This window comes from Zootoca vivipara, chromosome 9 (genome assembly GCF_963506605.1).
Source record: "Zootoca vivipara chromosome 9, rZooViv1.1, whole genome shotgun sequence".
Taxonomy (NCBI): domain Eukaryota; kingdom Metazoa; phylum Chordata; class Lepidosauria; order Squamata; family Lacertidae; genus Zootoca; species Zootoca vivipara.
The window spans coordinates 24,174,666-24,200,445 of record NC_083284.1 but is presented as its reverse complement, the minus strand read 5'-3'; the positions used below and the strand labels follow the sequence as shown (position 1 = coordinate 24,200,445).

The following is a 25,780-nucleotide window of genomic DNA, read 5'->3' as shown; positions in this document are numbered from 1 at the left end:
GTGTAGTGAAATTTAATGTGGCAATCATCCATTCTTGATTGGATCCTTGTATTGGATGCCGCAGGCGATATTCACACAGGATTATAATTTGTTCTGGAAATTGTTCTCTGCCTCCAACCTTAGTTCCCTGCTCTTGCTTTCTGTCTTCCAAAAACATAGCCCTATTACTGCTCAGTAGCAAGCTTGTGCTTTTCTGGAATAAAAACGATTACAGCAGATGAACCATAAAAATAGGGTACTTAGGTCACTAGCAAGTCTGTCAAGGGAGCCATTTCTTAGAAGAAGAAATCATGCAGCAAAATTGTTAACCCAGATTAAATATTTTGGGGCAACTGCATGTGCAAGCCTCAGATTGTCTATGTACGTAACAAATGCCCTCTTAAGAAGCACTGCCTTCAAAAACAGTCCAGAAACTTCAGCTGGTGCAAAATTCAGTTTCCAGCAGCTAGGTGGTTTTATTACATTATACCAATTCTGTATCAGCTGCTGGGGCATGCCTGCTTTTAACTACTACATTTTCTTTTCTTCTTTTTTTGCTTTTTCTAAATAAAGCTTGTACTTGGAGACTTAGGGAAGTTAAACGAGAGAGAGAGAGAGAGAGAGAGAGAGAGAGAGAGAGAGAGAGAGAACAAAATGCATAAACCAAAGAATGTCTCACGAGATAGAAGCAGGTAACTTATTTATGTATATTAAATTTAGTGGATGCTAAAAGCTTCCATAAAAGATAGTAAACACACAGCTTTTCAGTTATTTCACTTCTGCTGCTTAAGCTTAAATGTTTAGGTCTTAATACTTGGGTTCTTAAATAAGGTGTCAATTTCCCAACCTTCTATAAATCACTATAAATTACTGAATGGAGACCCAAGTAAAATGTTCCCTCACAACTCTGCTTCACCTGTTCCTAATTCAGCATCCCAGTTCCCCCCCCCTTTTCTGTATACTCGTAAAAAGACACTAATCTCTGCCTTTTAGACTGAGCTCAGAGACTTCCTTTTCTGGCTACAGATATTTTCCTCAGAGTGGATCTTACACACATATCTCAGGAGATATCCAGCTATCCAGCTGAACATCAAGAACCCAAACACTATCAACTCTCCAGTGCTCTTTATTTTTTCCCTCCCAAAGTGCTGACTTCCTATCCCTCTGTCTAGCTGTACCTGCAGCCAGTCAGAGTGAGGTTATAGCCCAGCACTCTGGTGAAATTCTGAGGCACTGCATCACCAAACTCTGGTTTAGCCGAGCTTTCTGTCACAGCTGCGTTTGTTAACCATAACTTCCCAGAATCAATTTAAAGTTGTTAGTACTGACCATTAAAGTTTTGAATTGTTTGGAACCATGTGTTTTTCTGAAAGACAATTTACACCCATATGAACCTGCCTGTGGCAAACAATTGACCATGAAAATGACCAAAGTCACTTTCGAATAGGATTGGTGAAGGGGTCAAGGCATTGTGCTTTTAAAAAAAGAAAAGAAAAAAATAGTTTTTTTGTTCTGGTTTTCTGTTGACATCACCAAATCATGGTGATTGGAAGTGAAAATGATAGCCCTTGGTTAAAAGCTACACTTGTCAGTCACAAAACGGCACTGCCTCCTCTCTTTTCGCCCTTTCTCCTCCCTAGCATTTTCCTTTAATGGAGAGTATTGCTGGGGTGGGGGCAAGTATCAATTTCTACATACTCATTGTGTCTCTGTTCATCTCTGAATCACTAATGTGACTTTGGGATGACTCAGATTCAGTTTGGGATGCCTCCGACGACCCTCTGATTCAGATTACCCCCCACATTTTTTTTAATCAAGCTGCTTTCATTCTGAGTTTCTGCTAAAGTGATTGCACATCCCTAGCATTTGCTGTATCTATGCCAGTACTGCTAAACCACGCTCCCTTTGGAACAAGATCAGATGCTTCCATTTACAAACCAGCTAGTAGAGAGAGTAATATCGGCAGAGCTGCTAATATCCTGGGCTGCAGTCCCACATCCAATTAGACAGCTTAAATTCCATTAAAGTGCAGAGTTCAGCTGGTCTCTAGCATGAGATGCCTAACTGCTACATATTGCCAGCATACAGCAGAATCTGTGACAGGTCTCCAACAATGTACATGTTTTAGTCATTTTGAGTAGATTACTCCCTAATCATAAAATTCTAATTCTCCAGTGTTATATACAGCACATTAACTAAGACAGATTACCAACAGCAGAAATGACCCAAGCAACCAAAGCTTTTATTTGAACATTCCCCTCCTGTGTATTTAATGTCTCAGCATGTGTCTTGGCTTGTAAGTATCACTTACTCCTCAACCACACCATTTCCGGGTTGAATGGATTGTTTGATTTTTTTAGCACCACACACATATATGCAGTCATGTGAGCTTAATGCGTAGAAGTGGAGGGAATGCTAGTAATTTGTTCAGTTTCTCTGCAGACTCCTCCTTCTCTAGCACATGTTTCACTCCTTTTCATCTAACAGTCTGGTTGCCTCCTGGCTCTTTTTGCTACTTCTGATGTATTTTCATTTTTCTTGTTAGTCTGAATGTCTTTAGTAATATACTCCTCAAATACTTTTTTGTGTGCTTCCCTTGCTTCAGTTTGCATTTGTGGTGCCAGGTTTTGTGTTTTGTCTCCCACACCCCTCAATTAGTATAAGACTTCCATTTTCTGAAGGAAGCTTTCTTGCCTTTTATAGCTTCCATGTTAACCACACTTGCATCCTCTTGGAGGTGATGGTTTGTTTTCTAATCTGTGGTACATATTCTAGCTTGACATTATGTTATTGCAGTTTTAAGTAACCTCCGATCATTATGGAGAGACTGAACCCATTTCACTCTCCCTCTGAAATTCTTTTTCCTTGATGTGTTTGAGAAATGCTGTTTGTTTTTTTAAAAGTCAAATGAGAATGTATAGGATTTTCCTGGCCCACTTAAATATGTATTGAATTTGATAATAATTTGGCTACAGTTCAGGTCACTTGTAACTCACACTTTGAATTCAGTGCAAGGTTGCTTCCCTTCTAGTTGATTCCATGACCAACTTTTCTTAAGCATAAGTGTGTGTGTGTGTGTGTGTGTGTGTGTGTGTGTGTGTGTAATAACCTGTGGCCTTCCATATGTTGTTCAACTACAACTTCCATCATCTCTGACTATTGGTTATGCTGGCTGGGGCTGATGAAAAGCTACATTGAAATCAATGGACATGACTAACTTAAATCCATTGATTTTGATGGATACAATCCATTGTTTACAATACTGTAGTGGTAAAATACTGACACACACACACGTGCGCGCGCACACACACACACACACAAAATCTCAAATATTTAAGGATATTTAAGGGTTGTCTAATTTGGCAGTAGTATTTTATTGTGAGAGCTAGCCTTTCTTCAATATGTATTAAGACACTTAAAAAAAACAAACACCAGAAACTCACCCTACCTACTTATCAGCTGTTTGCAGATGGTTATGTTGTTCTAATATGAGATATATGAAACCTTTGTGGCAAATCCTTGGAAATCCTACTGTGTGTCAATTCACACACACACACCAGCCTTTTAAAGATAAGAGCAGACTGGTCTAAGACAGTTTGTTGCCAGAGGCAAAGGACAAGATGGTGCACCCCCTCCTCTTCATTCTATGTACAGATGCGGACTGGCCTGGCAGTTGAAGCTAACATCATCACTGGCCCAGCATTCTCCAGTGCACCTTAGGGAAGCAGTTCCATTTAGAAGATGCCTGACAATCTGTGTGGTGTAAACAGCTCTGATCGTCAGCAGAAGGGAATGGCCTGAAGATTCAGGAGGAACTGCAGAGGTGGGGGCTAAGGTTGGGCTAAAGCTTTCATCATCATCCTTGGCCATTGGTTATGCTGGCTGGGGCTGATGAGTAGCCACATTGAAATTAATGGACATGACTAATTGTCCACCCTGCCCTGGCTATTGTCCCTGCCTATTGAAGACTAGAATTGGTTCCTCTAAGAGTGTGGGGTGGAGAGATGTCAAATATGGTTTAGCAAAGTTGTATGCAGAAAATGTGGTACAGAGTTGTATGTTATAAACATATTTGTTCCTGAAAGCTTTGCGTCTATGGGTAAAAGCTTTTAGAAATACAGTGGTACCTCGGGTTACAGGCGCTTCAGGTTACAGACTCTGCTAACCCAGAAATAGTACCTTGGGTTAAGAACTTTGCTTCAGGATGAGAACACAAATCGTGTAGCGGCAGCGGGAAGCCCCATTAGCTAAAGTGATACCTCAGGTTAAGAACAGACCTCCAGAACGAATTAAGTTCTTAACCCGAGGTACCACTGTAATGTATTTCTTTGTAAGGTACAGTATTAAGGAACGCTACAGTGTGGTTGGTTGGTTCCCCAACCCCCAGCTATTTGAGACTTAGAAACTATAACACATAATGAAATTGGTAATTGGGGGTCTGGAAAGAGTACCATTCAAATGGTACCTTGGGTGTCATTTATATATACACACAACCTAAAGTACCGTAATGGTTATCATTAGCACAGTCTCTGGTGAATTTAATGAGAGAGAAATTCAGCTTTGGGAAGCAACAAAGCATTGAAGAATTCTGCACCAAAGGAACAGATTTCTTTAGTTGTCACCCAATGTTACCATTCTTACATAAGTTTGAATGATGCTCTTTTCCTGAAATAACAAATTTCTGAGGGGAATAGTTGTCAGGCTTAAAAAGCGAGACGTCAGTGTTTTAAATGGAAGTAGCAAAGCAATATTTCTTTAAAATGCTGAGCAATAAATAATGCATAATTGTGAACTCTGAAATAATAAAGTTGTTCTTTTGAAGGGTGGCACCCCATTTCCTTCCTTTGAACTCAAGCTCCTGGTAAACCATAAAATGCTTTCTTTGTCCATACAAAAATGTGTGCGAGAAGGGGGTTGTTGAAACATGGCAGTTTCTTTCACATTTCTGCAGGAGCTGCATCATTTTTAAAAAATAGAAAGTATTTGGCATCTAACCACAGGATTTTCTTCTTCTTCATGGGATCCATCTCCATGGCCTTATCAGATCTCTATCAGATTTCTGTCACTTGCTTGCAAATTTCTGAAAAAAGCGTAGTTCAGTATAGATATAGTCAGCTGCAAAATGCTGTAATTGAAATATCTCAACTCTTTTAATCACTTGACGCTAGTAATTAAACCACATGCTTGTAAATCATTATTGAGTTTGTGGTTAAAATACTTAAGCCTGCAATCCTAGGCACATTTGTGTAGACCTGGTTTTTAAAATTTGGTAAATTTCCTGCTCAAAAATGTATCAATCATTATTCACGGATGGTGATGTTATGGTTAACCAAACATGAGATATTCCAGAAAATCTATCCCAGTGGCCTCCCATGTCAGTTACTGCAGTTAAGGATTTTCTCCTGCAGCTAAATAACAAATAAAGGTATAAATTTCATACCTCCAGAATTTTTGAAATTGAATATTAGCTGATGGGCTTTTCTATTGGCAATTGTATTTACTTTTATTGATTCAACAGGTATAGTATCTGATGCTTGGATTGTATTGTTGTAATTTCCCCCACATTTCAGAAAAGGTTCTAAAGTTGATCCAGCAAGTTCTCATCCTGTTAGTTTGTAAAGCACCTTCATAATAAACTGACTGGTTAAAAGAGAAGTCAGTTTTGGCAGATGAACAAGAAGGGCTTAGACAATCTATAAATCCACTTCTGATTGTTGTTGGTTTCAAAATATCTGACAAATATATATTAAAAAATACAGAAGTGCATTGATTCAGCAATTTGATTCAGTTCCTCACATGAGTCTCTGGGAAAAGTTTGCCTAATCAACCATGGATAAAAAAGCTTCTTCTTTTTTTTAACAATTAAAAGTCTTTATAATAATACCTGGTTGAAAATATACAGTCATACCTTGTTTTGCGACTGGGATCCGTTCCAGAGCCCTGGGCACTAGCTGAAAAGGACACAGGGCGAAGTGCCGCATCTGTGCATGTGCGCGGAGTGGTTTGTGTTTCTGAGCATGCGTGAAGCGGCAAACCTGGAAGTAACCCGTTCCGGTACTTCCAGGTTTGCTGCAGACGTTCGCTGAAGCAAACACTAGACAAGGTGGACGTTCGCGGTGGTATTACTGTAGTGTATACTGTGTCAATTGCACAGGCAGAAGTCCATGTGCTAACAAGGATGGCGTCATTGGATGCAATCCATAATCTGCTCATTGTTTGTACTTAGTGCATAAATTACTATGCAGGTTGATGCAAATAGTTACCAGTGTGACCTCCCATAGCAGCAAACCACTGGAGTGGGGTGGAAATTGATTTCTAACTTTATGCTTTGGTAATTTGTGCATTTTACCCATAAGGAAGAATTATTTCCTTGGAGAAAGATCTCTTGCCCACTTACGATTTGTACGAAAGAAAAGTTGCACTGGTGTGCATATGAATTTGTTTATTTATTATTATTATTATTTTAAAAAATAGTTGGTTCTAATATGCAGAAAATTAGTCATCTTAGTCTGCCCATTTCTCCCTCCCTCTTACCATATAGCAATAAAGTAATATTACAGTACCCAAATGGCTTTTATTTGCAGGCAGCAATATATTAAACAACAGTTTTAAATAAATGAATACAGTTGTGAAAAGGATTTAAAGAAAGTAACCAGAGACAACATGACCTGGTCATAATTGTGGTTTGCGTGTCTGGCACTGCAGCGAGAATACCTGTCCAGGTCTTCATAGGCTGAAACTCAACCCTTTCTTTAATGAGAGCTGAAGACACTTAACCCTCCTGATGATCTCAGTTACATTGTGCCATAAGGCTTGTAAGCCCTCTGTGTTTTATTGGGGAATACTTGTCTTGACCTCGTCCGTGATGTTGAGGAGGGAAGGCAAAAGGGTTTCTGAAACTGAAATAGCCACCCTGCGCTTGACAGATGAGAAAGAGCTCCTGTTGTCTCCGCTGGGAACGTGCAAGAGCACAGAAATCTCGCACCTGTGCAAACTATTATCTGAGTAGGTGGACAGTAACTAGTACATTAGGCTAGAGACTGGCAGCTGATCTTGCTGGTATTAGCTGGGAAGGGCGAGGTCTGGATGCCTTGGAGCACTTTTGTCTGCTGCCATCATGTTTTGTGTTTGAGCTTGAGGTTCTCCGTTCCATGCCTGCAATAAATTCAACAGGAAGGGGGGAGGGGGGGTTGTGTAATCCTGAGAGCCATATTGACTCGGTGTATGTGGCGCTGTTGTAATGAAAATGCGTTTCACAGAAAGTAGGGATAATGCCACAGCATGCATCGCTAAAACCATTGCTTGGGGATGGGGCTCCAACCATGTTTCTTACATTTTCTGAATATCACAGCATCATCAGCTACATGGGACATTTAGTTCAAGCGCTGGGTGGTTGACAGACAGGCCCATATTTGGCCTTCGAGCATTACTTACGCCCCAGTGCTGTGAATGGTGAAACTGTATAGCACAGATTCAGAAAGACTATAGGTGGCAGCAGGTGTTCCATTACTCACTGTCTGATAAGCCTATTCTTGAGTCCCCCTTCCCCTGCTGTCCAGTACAATGCAGCAAACTGTGCCAGTAGCCTCTGTTGCTTGAATATGTTGTTTTTTGTGGCATTATGTTAATGCCAAGGAAATTCTTGTGGAACTTTCGCATACCTTCTTGAAAAGGTGTGTCAAGACATGTTGCTTTAGGAGCTGGATAATTATTCTAAGGTGCACAGAGAAGATGAAGAGCTAATCTGTTGACTTCATTTCAGGGGTTGTGCCTTGATTTTGCTCACAGCCACACACAAAAACTATTACTGTTGTTCATTTTGCAATAAGTGGACATGATAAAGGGGAGGGATGAAAGGTGGTGACCTCAACCAGATCATAACCAGTCTGTGTAAATTGGGTATTGCTGAATAGGGATGTTGGTGTTAGGATCTCTTACTTGCGAGTAGGACCCTGGCAGAGACACATGCGCAACTGGCATGTTCTCTCCTTCCTGGTCAATCGTTCAGGAGCTTCAAAAGCTTTCTTCAGCCTGAACATCACAGCGACTGATGCCAACTGACATCAGCACACTTACGGAACCCGCAGAGTTTGCGCAATTGCATAACAGAGCAACTCAGCATTTGACTAATTATGTTTGTTTACATATAAACACACACAGAGCACTGCAACATGGCTCCCTCTCTCTCTAGCATCAGGCAGCAAAAAGAAAGAACAAAGGACAATAGTCCCACTTCAGGAACACACAGTAACACAAACATCCTGTCTTTGTAACTCCACACTCTGTGGAATGTAAACACATATACAGTCATGTGATAGACAACAATCCCATGAATGCAAACACGGGGAATGAATCTCCAACAGTTGGTAGAATAAATGTATATTTTTGTCTCAATCCTGGATTTTACAAGAAAGGAAGCAGAGGCTGTACATATGTTTGAAACTTTCCTTGGAGCTGCTGAATGAATAAAGTTATCCTCCTGCTATTCTTGCTCTTAATTGTGACTTTTAAGCTGGAGAGTTGCACTTTGTAAAGAAGCCATTTCAGGATGCCACTGAGTCATTCTTTCAAAGCTTGAAGTATGGGAAGAAATGAACACTTGAAGAGAAGAAAATACCATTTTGGTTCACAAAAGGTATGTTCACCATTATTATTTTTTAGGATGTAGGCAGGGGCTACAGAAGTGGTAGACAGAGGGCTTCCTTTTATGTATCAAATTCATATATTCAAAGGCAGAAGGGAAACCTCAGCAACACACATCATAAGCACATGCTGTGCGACTAGAATAGATAACGGCTCATAATTAGGTGCCAGGGCACACTTTTTGTAGAGTACATTGACTCTCATGTGGAATTGTGAGAACTTAGTCCTGAGATTGAGCATCCAGATTTAAGGCACTTGAAATAGTCTCATTAATCACCTGCTGGTGCTGCAATAGAAAATCAGCAGTAAGCAGTGATTGCAAGTTACAGAAGTGATGAGACCTTTTGGTAGCAAGCACTTGCCATTTCACATGTAATGAGAACAAAACAATTTTATGTAATCAATAGGTAGTGCCAAAAGCATAAGTAATAATCTGATTTGATATTTCTCTGCTACATTGAACTGTGGTTGGGAACAAACACTCTCTCAACCTTTTTTTAAAAAAGCTTGCTTTTCCTTTTTTGTGGAATTAAGAGACTTAAGACGAAGTTAATGGGAACACAAAATTATTGGAGAAGAGGAGGAGAATGGATCCCTCTGTCATATCACTAAGTGACAGGAGGCTGCTGTATCAAATACTTGAGGACAGGAAGATAATACTATACTCAGCTGCCTTCTGTTATTTGTGGACTACTCCATTCTGATTTAGATCACACACCAGATATGATGACATATTCCCAGTGTAAGGGCTTAGATCAGGCATCCCCAAACTCGGCCCTCCAGATGTTTTGGGACTACAGTTCCCATCATCCTTGACCACTGGTTCTGTTAGCTAGGGATGATGGGAATTGTAGTCCCAAAACACCTGGAGGGCCGAGTTTGGGGATGCCTGCCTTAGATGCACCAGAACATTGTTCACAAAACTTGCTCTACGTTAATTCTCAGGTCACCACTGCTCCTTTCCAAGGTTTTAAATTAAATATTAGTGATGCTAGCCTAGCACAAATGCTAGTCCTAGGAGATGGTTTGAAGGCACATGATTGCAGCAATCTTGCTAGAGCTGAGTAGGCTTGGGTCTTACCCAGCCAGGATTGGAGACCAGCTGGAAAGCCTTTGTATGCTGCCTTGAGTTCCACTGCAGAAGAATGGCAGTATATACCGGTAAATGAAATAAATACATAAGAGACCCTCAGCCCTCATTAGCTTTCCCGCATATCCTGCTGCATCCTGTTACCCATCTTTTCTCGCTCTGTTCCTGAGACCTGCTGTATTTTTTGACCATCTCTCACTTTGCCTTTAGTACCTCTTCCCCAACTTTTCTGTCCAGAAAATGCAGCCCTTGCATAATGGAGAAATACACATATATCACATGCCACAAAGAATCTGTGCACCTGTAACTCTACAACATTGAATGGAGGTCAGTGTTGGAGGTCTCATTTGTCACTATGATCCTCTGACCTCCGCCATGAAGGATGGTAATAGCATGGGAAGAGCATCTGTGTGGGCTGGGCAATGTTGTAGTGGAGTGCCTGGCTTACCACTGTGTGAAAGAAGGGCAAAAGAAGAAAGACCATAGTGGGGACAGCAGAAGCAGAGGTACAGGGTTCAACTTGTGGAAAAGTGAATATGACTATGACTGTCCAACCTCCATATGTTGAACTGAGTTTACGTGCATACAACTTAGATATGAATACAGTCTGCTTGATCAAGGCCTTGCATTTTTCATGGTTCCTGGTTATGAATCTGGCATGCACACATGAACCAACTGTATAAGGGAGTTCTGTTTTTACCTGCCAGTCAACATATGGACACCAAGAACAGGGTGATCAGGCAAGCTCATACTTCTCCTTTACACGTTGAGCCCACATGGTTTTTGAAGGTGTGAAAAGGGCTCTTGCCAGTGGCGGATGGTGAAAAACCTGCTGACATAATTAAAAATACATCTGAAAAAGGGGGAAATGTATTTTTATAGACGTTATCTAATGCTAAAAGCACTTATGCAACTAGCTCTGTTTTTCTGTAAAAGTTAGTCTATGTTTTTGTTCTGAAACAGATTAGTGTAAAGAAAGAGCTTTGTTATTCTTTTTTTTAAAAAAAAATTCTCAAAGGAGGATGAGGATTTATTTAAGTTAGATGTAGTTGGAAGCCTAAATCAGGAGCATTAATGGCAATGAGTATGCCTAGAGTGGCAATCAGAAGTTCTGCTGAAGCTATTAAGTATGCAATTATGGAGTAAAGGTATATGAAAGAGCAGCTGTGGAAGAATCCTGGGCTTCTTTCAGCAGCAATGTTCCAAGAACAACCAAGGTCCAAGTGCTCCTCTCCCACATCTTTCCCATCCATTCCTGATATTTCTTCAGTGGGCAATGCATAAATCTCTGCATGATGCTCTATCAAAATACCCTGTATTCATTATGCTAAAGCTCTAGGGAGTATAGACTCCTCCTGTGAAGGTTATGAATGGCTTTCTTACATTTGCTTCTTTTGTCTACGCATCTATCCTCATCCTAAAGCACTTAATCATTGTACAGCTTTCAACACAGCTGATTATTATATACTTGGCGAAATCCCTCATGTATTTTTACAAGTTGCCTGGTTCCGTTCTAAGATGGCTTCATTCATAAAACACCTGACCATACAACAGATGTATCAATAGGTGGCCATTGTTCTCGGGAAGAGGGGGGGTGGAGATAATGAATGACATTCTATAGGCTTCTGATCTGCCCCTGTTTAATATTTATATGTAGACTTTGTCAAATTATTCATAGTCAAGAGATGTTGTCTGTTGTTAGTCTACAGTTATGGCAGCTAGATTGAGTAAAGATGAAATATCTTCCTTTACTGGCAGGCAGATTGGCAGAAACAAATATTACAAAGTTTTCGTACTTCCTTTAAAATGACTTTGCTTGATTCCTTGGCACTAATATGTTACACAGATATATTTGATAGCTGAATGTATGCTTTAAATTGTGTTGTGAACTTCAGAATAACCTCTCTTTTACTTATAGTGCAGTAGTGCTTTCTAATACAGAAAATTTTAGAAGCTCTGAAAAGTCTTCTTCTTTCAGTGGGATATGGTTATTGGCAAATGCCCAACTATACCTGCCCAATCCTGGCCTTGGGCTAAATATGCTTTTTGTTCAAACTGTATTTTGATAGTTAGAGTCGGGTAAAATACCATAATTATTGTAGTGTTTCTTTGCCCAAGTGGTATATGTCTGTGTAAATAAAGAGTGCTGGTTATGCTACCAGGACAGGGTGAAGAGATTCATTCTCACTCCCTAGAGTCTTTTGAGGAAGAATAGCATATGAATGTAATCAATTTATAACAGATACTTGAATATATGATACAATCAACCTTCTCAGAGCCCACTTCCATGAGAATTTTGTGTGAGTTCCTTTTGGTAAAAGTGCCCATAATATATTCAAGGTCAGGTGCAAATTTAAGTTGAAAATCAAAATTAATTCAGAGGATATCAGCCAAATCATGGTTCAAATTGTGCATAAAAAGCAGGAAGCAGAATGTGCAAAGATGATTCTATTTTGGGATATTTTCTGCGTCCAGTTTGATGTACATCAGTTGTGTTCAATTTTCCTTTGTATTTGGCTCCTTTAGTAGAATAATTGCTAAGAATGATAATATATAAAACACTATGATCAGTTGATTCCTTCTTTTAATGAAATTGTTGTAATATCACAAGACTAAAGCAAAAGAATACAAGGTACACCTGGGAAAAGGCAGTAACAGAGTAGATTAAGTTCTCAGTGTGGAGACACGTAGATACAGGTGACTGTAGAAAGATGCTGCACTGAATGCATGTGACAGACGCTTTTTTTTTTTTTTAAACGATGGTGGTTTAAAATAAGGTGGTTTAAAAAAGAAGAGCCAGGCCGTAGATGGTTTTTTTGACACAGTCTGAATCACTTCATGTATTCGAATTATAAACAATTGAATAGATAGAACATGAAATACTATTCTACTATTGCAGACTTCTCTTTTACATCAAATGGATAGCTATTGCATATTTATTGGCTTTATTTATCACAGAAAAGGTTGAATTATTTGATTTTTATTTACTGATGTAGTAAAAAAGGTAAAGGTAAAGGACCCCTGACAGTTAAGTCCAGTCATGCACGACTCTGGGGTTGCAGCGTTTATCTTGCTTTACTAACCGAGGGAGTCGACATTTGTCTGCAGACAGCTTCCAGGTCATGTGGCCAGCATGACGAAGCCGCTTCTGGCGACACCAGAGCAGCGCACGGAAACATCATTTACCTTCCCGCTGTAGCGGTCCCTATTTATCTACTTGCACTTTGAGGTGCTTTTGAACTGCTAGGTTGGCAGGAGCAGGGACCAAGCAACGGGAGCTCACCCCGTCATGGGGATTCGACCTTCTGATCGGCATGCCCTAGGCTCTGTGGTTTAGACCACAGCGCCACCGATGTCCCTACTGATGTAGTACCAATCCCAAATAGTCCCTCCACCTTTTCTGAATGAGGACTATAACAAAAAGTCCCTCAAGTTTGTTTTTAAGGCTTTGACATACTCCTGTCTGTTTTAGTTATTTGTTCCTTGCAAACAAATGTGCAACTTGGCTTGTGGCTGTTATGCAACAGGAGGATTAATGAATGTATGAATGCCACTGATGTTTATTTTCTTCTTTTTTAAACTCACTTCTGCAGCTGTCACTAAGCTCCTCTTCAAATGATATATTTATTATGATAGATATGGGAGGGGGATACTTGCACAAAACTTTGAAAGCAATATGCCTGGCTTTGGGTTGGCTTTGGTAGAGAGTCTTATGCTTAAATGGATGGCCTGCCTGTGTGGGTTTGTCTGAGATTATTGTAGTGCCAGTGTGCCTGACTTACTAAGTGCCGCCTTTAATCTTAAAGTATTGGGTTTCACTGTCAATGAAATGAGAAACCGCTAAGTTCAGTGGCCATTTTAAATTGTCACCGTCATCACAAAAGTCTTGTCAGTCTTGGCTTAAAAATAAAGCCAGAATATCAAGTTTACTGTAAGAAGAGACACATCAGCTTTACAAAGTAATGGACATTAGCTGGACATTAGCTATTAGATATAGCAAATAAATAAATGTGCTGTTTTAAGTTAGTAAGGGTGATATTAAGATAATTAATTAAGGGACACTACATGTATTCATGTTTGTAGCTGTTGCATTAGAACAAAACAATACAAAGACAGCCTTAGGATACCAAAGACCATTCAGCAGGAATGTATCGAACCGGCACAGAAATAATACATATTTATGTGTGCATTTATTTATTTACATTAAAAACATGTGTACCAGCCCATAAAGACATTTCAAGGCAGCTTACAATCATAGCAGATACAATTACAATATAATAATAATAATAATAATAATAATAATAATAATAATAATTTATTTATACCCCGCCCATCTGGCCGGGGTCCCCCAGCCACTCTGGGCGGCTTCCAACAAAACAGAAATTCTAAAATACAGAAGTCCATCAAACATTAAAAGCTTCCCTAAACAGGGCTGCCTTGAGATGCCTTCTAAAGGTCTGGTAATTGTTGTTCTCTTTGACCTCTAGTGGGAGGGCATTCCACAGGGTGGGTGCAACTACCAAGAAGGCCCTTTGCCTGGTTCCCTGTAACTTGGCTTCTCGTATGAGGGAACCGCCAGAAGGCCCTCGGAGCTGGACCTCAGTGTCCGGCCAGAACGATGGGGGTGGAGACGCTCCTTCAGGTATACCGGACTGAGGCTGTTTAGGGCTTTAAAGGTCAACACCAACACTTTGATTTGTGCTCGGAAACATACTGGGAGCCAATGTAGGTCTTTCAGGACCGGTGTTATGTGGTCTCGGCGGCCGCTCCCAGTCACCAGTCTAGCTGCCGCATTCTGGATTAGTTGTAGTTTCCGGGTCACCTTCAAAGGTAGCCCCACGTAGAGCGCATTGCAGTAGTCCAAGCGAGAGATAACTAGAGCATGCACCACTCTGGAGAGACAGTCAGTGGGCAGGTAGGGACTCAGCCTGCGTACCAGATGGAGCTGATAAACAGCTGCCCTGGACACAGAGTTGACCTGTGCCTCCATGGACAGCTGTGAGTCTAAAATGACTCCCAGGCTGCGCACCTGGTCTTTCAGGGGCACAGTTACCCCATTCAGGACCAGGGAGTCCTCCACACCCGCCCGCCTCCTGTCCCCCACAAACAGTACTTCTGTCTTGTCAGGATTCAATCTCAATCTGTTAGCCTCCATCCATCCTCCAACCGCCTCCAAGCACTCACCCAGGACCTTCACCGCCTTCACTGGTTCTGATTTAAAAGAGAGGTAGAGCTGGGTATCATCAGCATACTGATGGACACCCAGCCCAACCCCCCGATGATCTCTCCCAGCGGCTGCATATAGATGTTAAAAAGCATGGGGGAGAGGACAGAACCCTGAGGCACCCCACAAGTGAGAGCCCAGGGGTCTGAACACTCATCCCCCCCACCACTTTCTGAACACGGCCCAGGAGGAAGGAGCGGAACCACTGCATGACATTATATAGCCATTAAAATTAGAACAATACACAGCAGAGAGAGTTAAAAACAAAAGCAGATAAAAACCTAGCCACACATCAGAGATAAAGTCACATCAAGCTAAATACTTGGCCAAATATCTTGTGGCTCCTTTGAAAACCACAGTAGCCAATCAGGTTTATCTAGCAAGAGTTCCATGACAAGAAGTCAACATTCCATATCTGAGCCAACTGAGTCTGATGGCAACAAGACATGGAGTAGGCGAGCCTCACTAAGATTTGCTTTTACTGACCTGCGTTTTCAAGCTATGGATGGTACAGCAGAGTACTGTATGAAGACAGACTCTGTATATGTGGGCAACCACAGGTGGAAAACATCTGGCACCATTTACTATATTGCCCACTACACATTGGACCCAAGACACAATTTCTCACCCTGCCGTCCATACAGGAAAGATGTCTCTCACTGTTAGAGAAGGTACTATGGCTTCTTAGCAATGTAAACATTCTAGTGACTCTTTAAAAGGCGCCCTTTTTGCTTCGGCAGCCAAAAAGATCTGAAAGAAGACCCTGGACAATATAGCAGTGAACTGTAAGGGAGATACAGAGATCTAAATAGAGACTATTATTTGTGGCACAGGATCCCTTTTGATTGTATTTATTTTTGATTCGGATTTGCCATGTCCAACGGCTAGTACAATAAAGTTATTTGGAATGGATTGGAATGGACATGAAGTAAGTCATCAGGTGATGACCACAGTAGGTAGGCAGGCTCATGCAGGAGAAAGTATAAGCATATAAGAAGTGTTTGCTGGATCAGGCCAGTGGCCCATCTAATTCAGCATACTGTTCTCACAGTGGCCACCCAGATGCTTTTGGGAAATGGGAAACCAGCAAGCAGGACTCAAGTACAAGAGCACTCTCCCTTCCTCATGTGGTTTCCAGAAACAGGGACAGTGGTACCCCGGGTTACAAACACCTCAGGTTACAAACACTTTGGGTTACAGACTCCGCTAACCCAGAAGTAGTACCTCGGGCTAAGAACTTTACCTCAGGATGAGAACAGAAATCACACATCAGCAGTGCAGCAGCAACGGGAGGCCCCATTAGCTAAAGTGGTACCTCAGGATAAGAACAGTTTCAGGTTAAGAACAGACCTCCGGAACGAATTACCATAGGTACCACTGTATTCAGAAGCCTTTTTGCATCTGACAAAGAGTTTTCAATTTTTTTAAACCGTGTAGGTGTACTTTGAATCATTTGTAAAGAAGACTATTATTAACTGAAATGTTTTCCAGAGGAAAATGCTTTGTAATACCAAAGATGTCGAGAAACTCAAGCAAAGTCACATAAAAAATCAAAAGCAGAGGTAGAAATGCCTCTAACCTCTTTACTCTGATGTTGATAAAAAGATCTATGTGCTGAAGCAGGCTTCCATTCTTGAGCCACTTGCTGCATTTGTAAGCATGGGATGTTGTTTTCTTGCCCATATGAATGTGCATCTACATTCTGCCACAGCTAGTCATGCATAATACCATTTTTAGTTTATATTCCTTTCCAGCCATCCTAGCTGGAATGTGCCTTTTTCACTGATGCCATACACTGATGCCCATTCACTTAGTTTGGATAGCTCCTTTTGAGGCTCTTCGCAGTCACATTTTGTTTTAACCACTCTGAGCAATTTGGCATCATCAACAAGTTTGGCTACCTCATTGCTCACCCCTAACTAATTTATGAACAAGTTTAAAAACACAGGTCCCAATACAAATCTTGGGGGGGGGGGGGAGAGACCTCACTTTCTCCATCCTTCCATTGGGAGAACTGTCCATTTATTTCTACTCTCTACTTCCTGCTTCTTAACCAGTTACAAAAGGACCTCTTTTGACTTCCAAGTTACTTTCTTGAGTCTTACTAAGCTTAAGTCTTTCATGAGGAACTTTATGAAAAGCCTTTTGAAAGTCTAAGTGTACAAAGTCAATATCTTAAGGACTGACATGGAATATGGAGCAAGCTTGTTTTCCCTTGCTCTGGAGAATAGGACTTGAACCAATGGATACAAATTACAAGAAAGAGATTCTGCCTAACATTAGGAAGAACTTTCTGACAGTAAGAGCTGTTTGACAGTGAAATGGTCTCCCTCGGGAGGTTGTGGACTCTCCTTCACTAGAGGCTTTTAAGCAGAGTTTGGATGGCCATCCATCATGCTTTAGTTGAGATTCCTGCATTGCAAGAGGTTGGAATAGATCAGTGTTTCCCAACCTCGGGCCTCCAGCTGTTTTCAGACTACAATTCCCATCATTCCTGACCACTGGTCTTGCTAGCTAGGGATGATGGGAGTTGTAGTCCAAAAACAGCTGGCGGCCCAAGGTTGGGAAACACTGGAATAGATGACCCTTGAGGTCCCTTCCAGTTCTACAATTCAATGAGCTGGAGCCTTCTGACTTAAAAGTACCTGCGTTTAGAACTGTACCCTTAGAAAGGACACAAAAGAATACACTGTATTTTAATATAATATTAATATTATCCTTTAAATTCCTCTGGGAAATTTGCCTTTAAATTCCTTATTATCAGTGCAACTCAATTAAGGGGGTTTGTGAAAATGCAAATATGATTGTGTTGTCTTTCTACAGCATGTTTATGTGTCTTGATAAGGAAAATATTTGCTATGACAAAGTAGTAATGCATTGGAATGGCAAACTGAAACTACAAGAAGGCTTTCATTCCATGCTAGTATAGAATGACTCTGCCTGCCTATTTCAGCTGTCCTTCAGTCATGTCTATCAAGTAAGTGACAGCAGCTATTTCTGTGTTTGCCAAGCTGAATATTTGAGGTTCCTCTATTCTGTGCTAGCTAAAACAAAATGTAACATCTCCACTTAAGAAGATTTTCTCCGCCCCGCCTCCCCCCCCCCCAAGTAGGACTTGTAAGGGTTGCCATGAATTCTGCTCATATTGATCCAGAGCAGATTCCAACGTATAGTTAGGAGAGTAAAATAAACTTAAACACATTGCAGGATTCTCAAAAAAATAGACTAGAGGCAATTAGCATTTCATCCAGCAGAGCTTTACAATGTACACTAGGATTGGCACTGTCCATAAGAACTCCAGTTGCAGCAGACTTAACTTAAACTTACAATAACTTATAAAAGACTAAAACCTTAACGCTAAGCATACTACACCAGAAGGAAAGAGAGGTAGAAAGTGAAACTCTGGCTCCTTATGGCCTGTTATTATAGGACACAATGACCTTGAGTGAAAGAGGTAACAGAACCAGTTCAAACCAGCTGTTTCTCTGAAGGAATAACCCAAACATCAGGAAGCTTCTGCTTGTTTCTAGGCAGAATAGAAACTTGCTTGTCAGCTAGAAACTTCCAGCTTGCACCCATTTCTTTCACACAGAGAAGCTTCCAGAACCCTCTTGAATCGATTAGAATAGGAAAGATCTTTACACATCAGATCAATGCTTTCTGTACCAAGAATTGCAAACAGACAAGGTTTTTTTAAATCATCATCATTATCATCATCAGAGAATTGCAGGATGCTAGCATGAGATTTATTTCCAATTATGAATTCTAGTGATGGTCTTGGCTCCCATTGAATTCACTTGGATAACTAGTGGAGGCATTTTATTTTTCAACTGAAATCACTACATTTAATTTTCAATCCCCAAAGTCACAGTGGTAGTAGCTATGGTACAAGCAAGCTGTGGTACAAGCATGATGGGGAGATCAGATCTTTCTGTGCATAGATGCATTGTGACTGCCAAACCAGGAACTCTTCTCTGGGGTCTGGTAATGCTTACCTCTTCAATGGAGTGACCATTATGAACTAGCACACATCCAAACCTGAGCAGTTGCCCCTGTAAAAACATTTCCCAAGAGCAACCGAGGTCCTTCTCACTGGCATATTACTGGCATACCAGAGTCAAGAGAAACAGGATAAAACCAGAAGCCATGCTTCTTTCTTCTTCTGGCTAAGGCACTAATGCTGCAGTAGTCCATGCCTGGATTGGGGTTTGGGAGGAAAAAGGGAGTGTCCTTATTCCCAGTTGCTGAAGAACAATAACTCAAATAACATTTTCCCTGCAAAGCTTTACTCCAAATGTTTTAGGTTGATGCAATACATATGCAAAGTGCTGGTCTGGTCTTAGGTTCAGCAGGCCATTCACATACTTAATGTAAGGCAGGTTATACAAAGGCAGGTGATATACCGGTAACTACTCAAAGTTTAGACACTTGACACATTCCTTGCTATCCCCCACCCTATCCTACTGGAGCCCTCCCCATGTCTCTCCAACAAGCTATCTATCTGCATGGTCAAATATAATATAAATGTAAAAACATGACAGGGAGTTTGAGAGCTAAGTAGTTAGAAGCACATTCCTGCACAGCTCAGATTTTAATCTGAGCCGAAGAAGAATTCAGGGAACTTGTAACAGTTATCTTTTCTGGGTGGACTCTTAGTGCATATAATTAGACTGGCTTGTCATTATACTGTAATCAATAGCCTGGTTGAAAAAGCAGTATACATATACTTAAAAAAATATAGATTTTACCTTTATATGCTTTCTTTTGCTGGTTATATTTAAAGCTAAAATTTAACAGATCCTGTAACTTGTTCAGACAGTTCATGATAGCAAGGGATTGAAATATAAACCAACACAGTTTCTGAAATTAAATTGATTAATGCTATCCTCAACAACAACTTGTTTTAAATACCTCTCTAGAGAAGTAGGAAAATAGCACCAGATCTTGCTGTTCTACTTAAAATATTGAAAACTTCATTAGTAGCCATCAAGTTGAACTACTGTACACTGTTTTTTCTTTGTATTATTTGGTTTCATTAATCTTCATGACACCAGTTTGTTCCCCCGAGAAGTCACATTTCTTTCTCAGATACAGTACTTTAAAACTGAAAGTGACATTTAAAGCAAGAGGTTATTTCTAAAGAGCTTTGTGTTGGTAAGGTATTATTTGGCACAGAATTTGCTGTCTGTACTTAAACATTAATTATTTTGAGATTAATTGGTGACTTTTATATTGGACCAAGAACTGCAATACATATGGTTCTGTACACGGGGATCCCTATTCTGCATGTAGAAAGGAAGACATGGAATTCTGCTGCAGGATCCTTTTCCAAGCTAATAGCTAGAACACATGGATAGGGGAAAAACAAACAGTTGCCTTTTCTATGCCAGAGATTCTGCAGAATGCTGTACTTGGGTATCTTGTACAAGCTGGCCCAAAATTCAGCATTTCCCTCTGCTTCTCCTGGAAACGAATTGCTGCCTTAAAAGGGAGAGGAAATAGGGCTTTATACATTATCCCTTGATGCTCAGACACAAATGCAATTTGCCAGCTCTTCTCCTTTTGCATGGTGGAGTAATACTAGCAACAGCCAATCTATCCTACAACCACATTTTTTCATATTATTAGTGATGGCACGTTAATTAAATGTTTAGGGATTAATGTATGAAAACAGGTTTTCATCAACTGTATTGTCCCAGAACACTGTCCAGCAGGATACAGGCAAGCAGGTCTATAATTCTAAAGGAGACCGGGAACTGCCATCTTTCTTTCTCTTCAATGCATCTGGAATGGTGCTACATTATGACTTAGCATTCTTCAAGCATTATATTATGGGATGGCATGGCAGCTGAGATGAGCTTAGGACAGGCATCCCCAAACTGCGGCCCTCCAGATGTTTTGGCCTACAACTCCCATGATCCCTAGCTAACGGGACCAGTGGTCAGGAAACATGGGAATTGTAATCCAAAACATCTGGAGGGCCAAAGTTTGGGGATGCCTGGCTTAGGACTACTGTTCCTGGCTACATCAAGCGGCCAGGAAAATATATATATTACAAAAAGAAGAAAATGTTTAAGATGCTGCCCATCTTTACTGGTAATCTGAAACCGAACTCAGTATGTTACAACTTTTGACTAGGACTTGAAACATTTGAGGTTTTTCCCTCCCAACATTTGTCTATTCCAACACACAGCCACATCTAGAATGTGCAGAAAAATCTACTCAGCCCTGCAGATGTCCTTAGACAGCAGCTTCCATCATCCTTGATAATTGGCCACTCTGACTAGGGCTGGTGGGAGTTGGGAGTCCAACAACATATGGAGGGCTACAGGTTCGCATCCCTGCTTTATTTCAAAGGTTAAAACATAATGCCTGTCAGTATTTCAGATCTAACCATATCTTTGACGACAGTTTGTCTGAAGAATTACCAGAAATTTGGAGGCTCTGCTTCTGGTCCCTTTACTGTTTGAAATGTGCAGTGCAGGTAACTGGGAGAGGTTTTAATAATGGTATCGTGGCTCTGGATTTCCTATAAGGAAGCAAGCAAAGACTGCTTCATTTCAGGTGCTCTGAGTTACTCAGTTTTGACTAAGTTGTTGAGCTTTTTACGCTAAGTTGTTGAGCTGCTTTTTTTCTTTTCTTTTGCAATAACTCAAAAGATTTATGAAGTTTTTGAGCTATCTTTCTAGAATTAGCCAAAAACGGCACTTCTGACATGGGTTGCCATATGTGTCTGGATTTTTCAGGTTTTTTTTATTTATTTGTGATTTCCACCTGAACACAGTGCGCGACAGCTGAATCCTGAGTGTCTCCAGGAAATTCCGGACATATGGCAACCCTAGTTTTGACAAACCACTGCTGCAAGCAAGACTTTTTCATTGTTACTAGTATGTTATACATGTGGAACACTTCTGTTGTTATTTAAACCACTGAAGCATTCATAGTTTTGCTGTTATTATTTAAGGCTGCAATCCATTACACACTTGCCTGGGAATGAGCACAGCATACCTCTCAGTAAACATGCATAGATGCATAGATGTGCTACCGGTAGGCAAGCCAAGCTGTACAATGGCATGAAATAAATAGCGCCAATGAATTCTGTGGCATTTCTGCTGAGGATGGGACAAGGAAGATTATTTTTCTGGAAATACCATTAGGAGGCATTTGTGGTTGAATCGTGATGTCACTGATCGCATGCTTGGTGTCACGTTGACTTCATGCATGTACTAACCCACTTCAATTACACTCCTCAATTACAAACTGGGAACTGTTTGCTTTTCAGGTCCTCCTGGTAAACGAGGCAAGCGAGGAAGAAGAGGAGAGATTGGTATGTTCCAGATTTAAAAGTAATGCTTCTTGTGTGTGTGTTTTCAGCATCACCTGGTTCATTTTGTGAAGGCATGCTTGCTGATACTGTTTCATGACATTGTTTCATATATGAAAAGCAAAGTATTTTTTCCAAAGAGACTTAAAAAAACCTTATAAATATAAAAACAGTAACGCATGTATTAAAACAAAACAAGTATAACAAATACGTAATGCAGATACAGCAAACTTATTTTTAATTTTTTCTGTACAAAGGTTTTAACTGTTGTTTGTTGCAACAAGCTAACTTCAAACCATAGTTTATGAAACTGGCTTCTTCCAACAACCTATACTCACAGTTTAGGCTTCAGATGACATATTAAACTGCAGTTACATCTAAAATGGAAATCAAAGCTTTCAACAGCTTACTGACAACCATACCACAGGAGGACAAGCGTGTGGGCCCTAGGCAGCTCATCCTCATAAATCAAATGCAACCACTGTGATTTGGCATAGCGTTTCAGTAGTCCTCGGAGCCTTTAAATGTCATAAACGCATGACATTATTAACAAATGAAACTAATTTGCTTTCTGTTAGAAAAAGACCTTGTAAGTTTAAAATTCTCTTTAGGATCATTTAACAACAAGAAGAAATTACTTTAGTTAACTACACAATAAAATCACATTGTTAAAAATGAAAGTCTAACTATATTTAAAGCAAACTTCAAGGACAGCTGTTGCTATTACCGTATGTGCCCCCTTTGCAACATACTTGAGTCAGAAGAAAAAAGGAAGCATAAAAGCTAATGAAAAGTCATTGATTTGATGGCTACAGCTGCTCCTCTTAATAAGCCTGAACGAAATATTAGATGTGATTTGCAGACCTCTGATAATGTTCTCAAGAACATTTGTACAAAAAGCTTTTGAGTGTAAATAATTGGGGAAATGTGCTAATATTGCTTCATAAAGTGTGACATTTTTAATGGGGAACGTTTTATAAGTAGGCCTTGAAAGGAGTTGATTATAAAAGAAAGTTTGCCTGTCTTAAGAAAAGTAGAAGGAGTAACTGTAGATTCAAGCAATTCTGCCTTGGTGCTAAGGTTAAATCCAAGAGGGAAAAGGGAGGGAGTTCCTATGAGTCAGGCTACAAGGGTTGCAGAACTGCATGTTTAAGAAAAATTCTGCAGACAGAGATGTACTTGTGAACACAAAGTATTTTGTACATGAGATGGCTTGACACTCACAGCAAAATAATAATCTTTAATGCTGGGTGAGAAGAATGAAAATGCCACTACTTTCATTAAAAAAAAATTATATGGCTGTAGCGCTATACTTACCGACCATATGTGGTCACCCTATATGAATACCTTTCAAGTTTTCATAAACTTACATATATTTGTCTTTCTTTCCTTGTCTTTTCTTTTCATAGGACCTGCTGTAAGTACAGCTGATATACTATTGGATCATCTATGGTTATCATGAATGAGTCAGAAAGTGCTTTTGAAAACTGGTAAAAATGATGAATATGTTAAATGTACCAAGTATCATCCCAAATACATTCTCAGTTATTAACATGTTTTAAACATCAAATAGTTTTTCAATATTTTTTATCTTGTTTTGGGTTTTGTCTTTTACATTTGGAAGCAGAACAGTATACATGAATGCTGGAAGCAGGTTATTATTATTACTATTATTACTATTTGTTTGTATACTACATTTCAGCCCCCCTCCCCAAAAAGCCCCCAGTGCAGTGAACAGCACATTAAAACAAAATATACAGCAGAGGACAATAAAAAGCCATAAATAAATTAATAAGCAAGCAAAACAATATAAAACTGCTAAGTCCCAACACAGAATGGCAAGAAAAAAGCATTTCCAAACTAGTGGCTGAAAAGATGCTGTTACCAACCCAACATCCTACACACTTAGAGGCTAGAAACCTGAACAGACAATGGGGCAAAAGCTCATCCCAGCTAAAAGAACGCTCTTACCACCAAACCCATCCTAACAGTTCAGGGTTAGAATGTTTTAGAACAGAACAGAAAGTAATATGCTGACTTTTTTTCTGGTGGCATCTCTTTCTGGCTTCCCTTCCTGTAGTGGAACCCCTCCCCAACACACCTCACATGTGGGCTTTGAGATACATCCAGTTTAATCTGTGATTAAAAGGTGAGATCAGAGAAAACAAATCACACTTTGCCAACAGCCCTGGAAATACACTTTTATGGTAGAGAAATGAGCAGCAGCAACAGTGGCAAGAAGGGGAACAAAGTCCATCTTGTCCATTGGTATTCTGTTCTTCATATGTAACAGGCCATACATATATACTATTTAGAGAGAACAATCCTTACACGAGACCAGTGGTTAAACTTTTGAATATGACTAGTCATATGTAAGTAAAATCAGATTGTTTTGCAGTAGATCATGTGAAGATTGTTATTATTTCTTATGACAGTTAATTGTAATGAGAATTGCTCTGTTATAACTGGAGCTTCTGTTTGTCAGAATTTACCCCAATAGGGTTTTTGTATGATTAAGAAAGGGGTGGAGCCCTCCATTGTTGTTGAGTTACAACTCCCATCATACTTTAACATTAGCCATGCTGGCTAAAGCAGATGGGGGTTGCAATCCAGCAAAATCTCAAGGGCCATTGGTTCCCCTTCCTCTGGGTAAAGAGTACCATGAATCTGGGAACCTCCTGCTCCATCTGATAGATCCTTCCTCCTCAACATACAACACTTGTTCAGTGGCCTTTTCACTAATTCATATCCTTATTTAAAGCTGGTGGATTTTGGTTCAAGCTCTGCCCTGCAGCAGGAAAAGCAGAGATAGGTAGATTTGGGCAGAGCAAAATTGCAGCAAATGTGGCAGAAGCTTCCTTCAAGCCACCAGAGCCCATTCATTGGAAAAATCAGTCCACCATACGGAAACATTTGGGTGCTGTTGCAATACAACGATGGTAGCAAACATGAATAGCAACTGTGGCATATTGGGCCCTAGATTTGTTTACCCCAAAAATAGTTTCAGGTTATCTTTTCCCCTCCTGTTCTCACATTATGGACAAAGGACACATTAATCGCTGGTTCTTTATGATTGTTCATGATGTGTCACTAAAGTGTTTGGTTGACTTACTGGGTTTTCTGTCATCTGCAAAGCACCTGCTGCAACCTAAATCCAGTGAAGGAGAGCACATATGTGGACTTTGGTTGACCTCACCCCCTGGTCCATGGTGCAGTCCTATTTAGCTGAACCTGGGCTACCACAGGTGCTTTGCATATGTATGTGAAACCACCAAAGTCTTGAAGATAGCATCTTGAGGGAGAGAGATAAGGTTTCTTTGCTTCTTTCACATTTCCTATTTATAAGATAAGACTCTCTGTTTTAAGTTCACTTATTTGAGAGAAAGCCCCTTTGAAATTCAGTGGGTCTTTCTTTTGACATGACACACATTCTTAAATAGGGATTTTTAATTGAATGATATAAAAGTTTTTTTCAATCATAAAAGTAAGTAAAGTCTTGGATTTCCATGTGTTGTTATGC

The 25,780-nt window shown here is 40.2% G+C and overlaps 1 protein-coding gene across 1 annotated transcript in view; it reads left to right on the top strand.

The window, feature by feature from the left end:
- COL25A1 (collagen type XXV alpha 1 chain) overlaps positions 1-25,780 on the top strand; it is a 269,550-nt gene that overhangs the window by 120,440 nt on the left and 123,330 nt on the right. The window contains exons 3-4 of the mRNA XM_060278497.1: positions 22,219-22,263; positions 23,670-23,677. Coding sequence (XP_060134480.1) covers positions 22,219-22,263; positions 23,670-23,677 — 53 coding nt within the window. The remainder of the gene's footprint in view (positions 1-22,218; positions 22,264-23,669; positions 23,678-25,780) is intronic.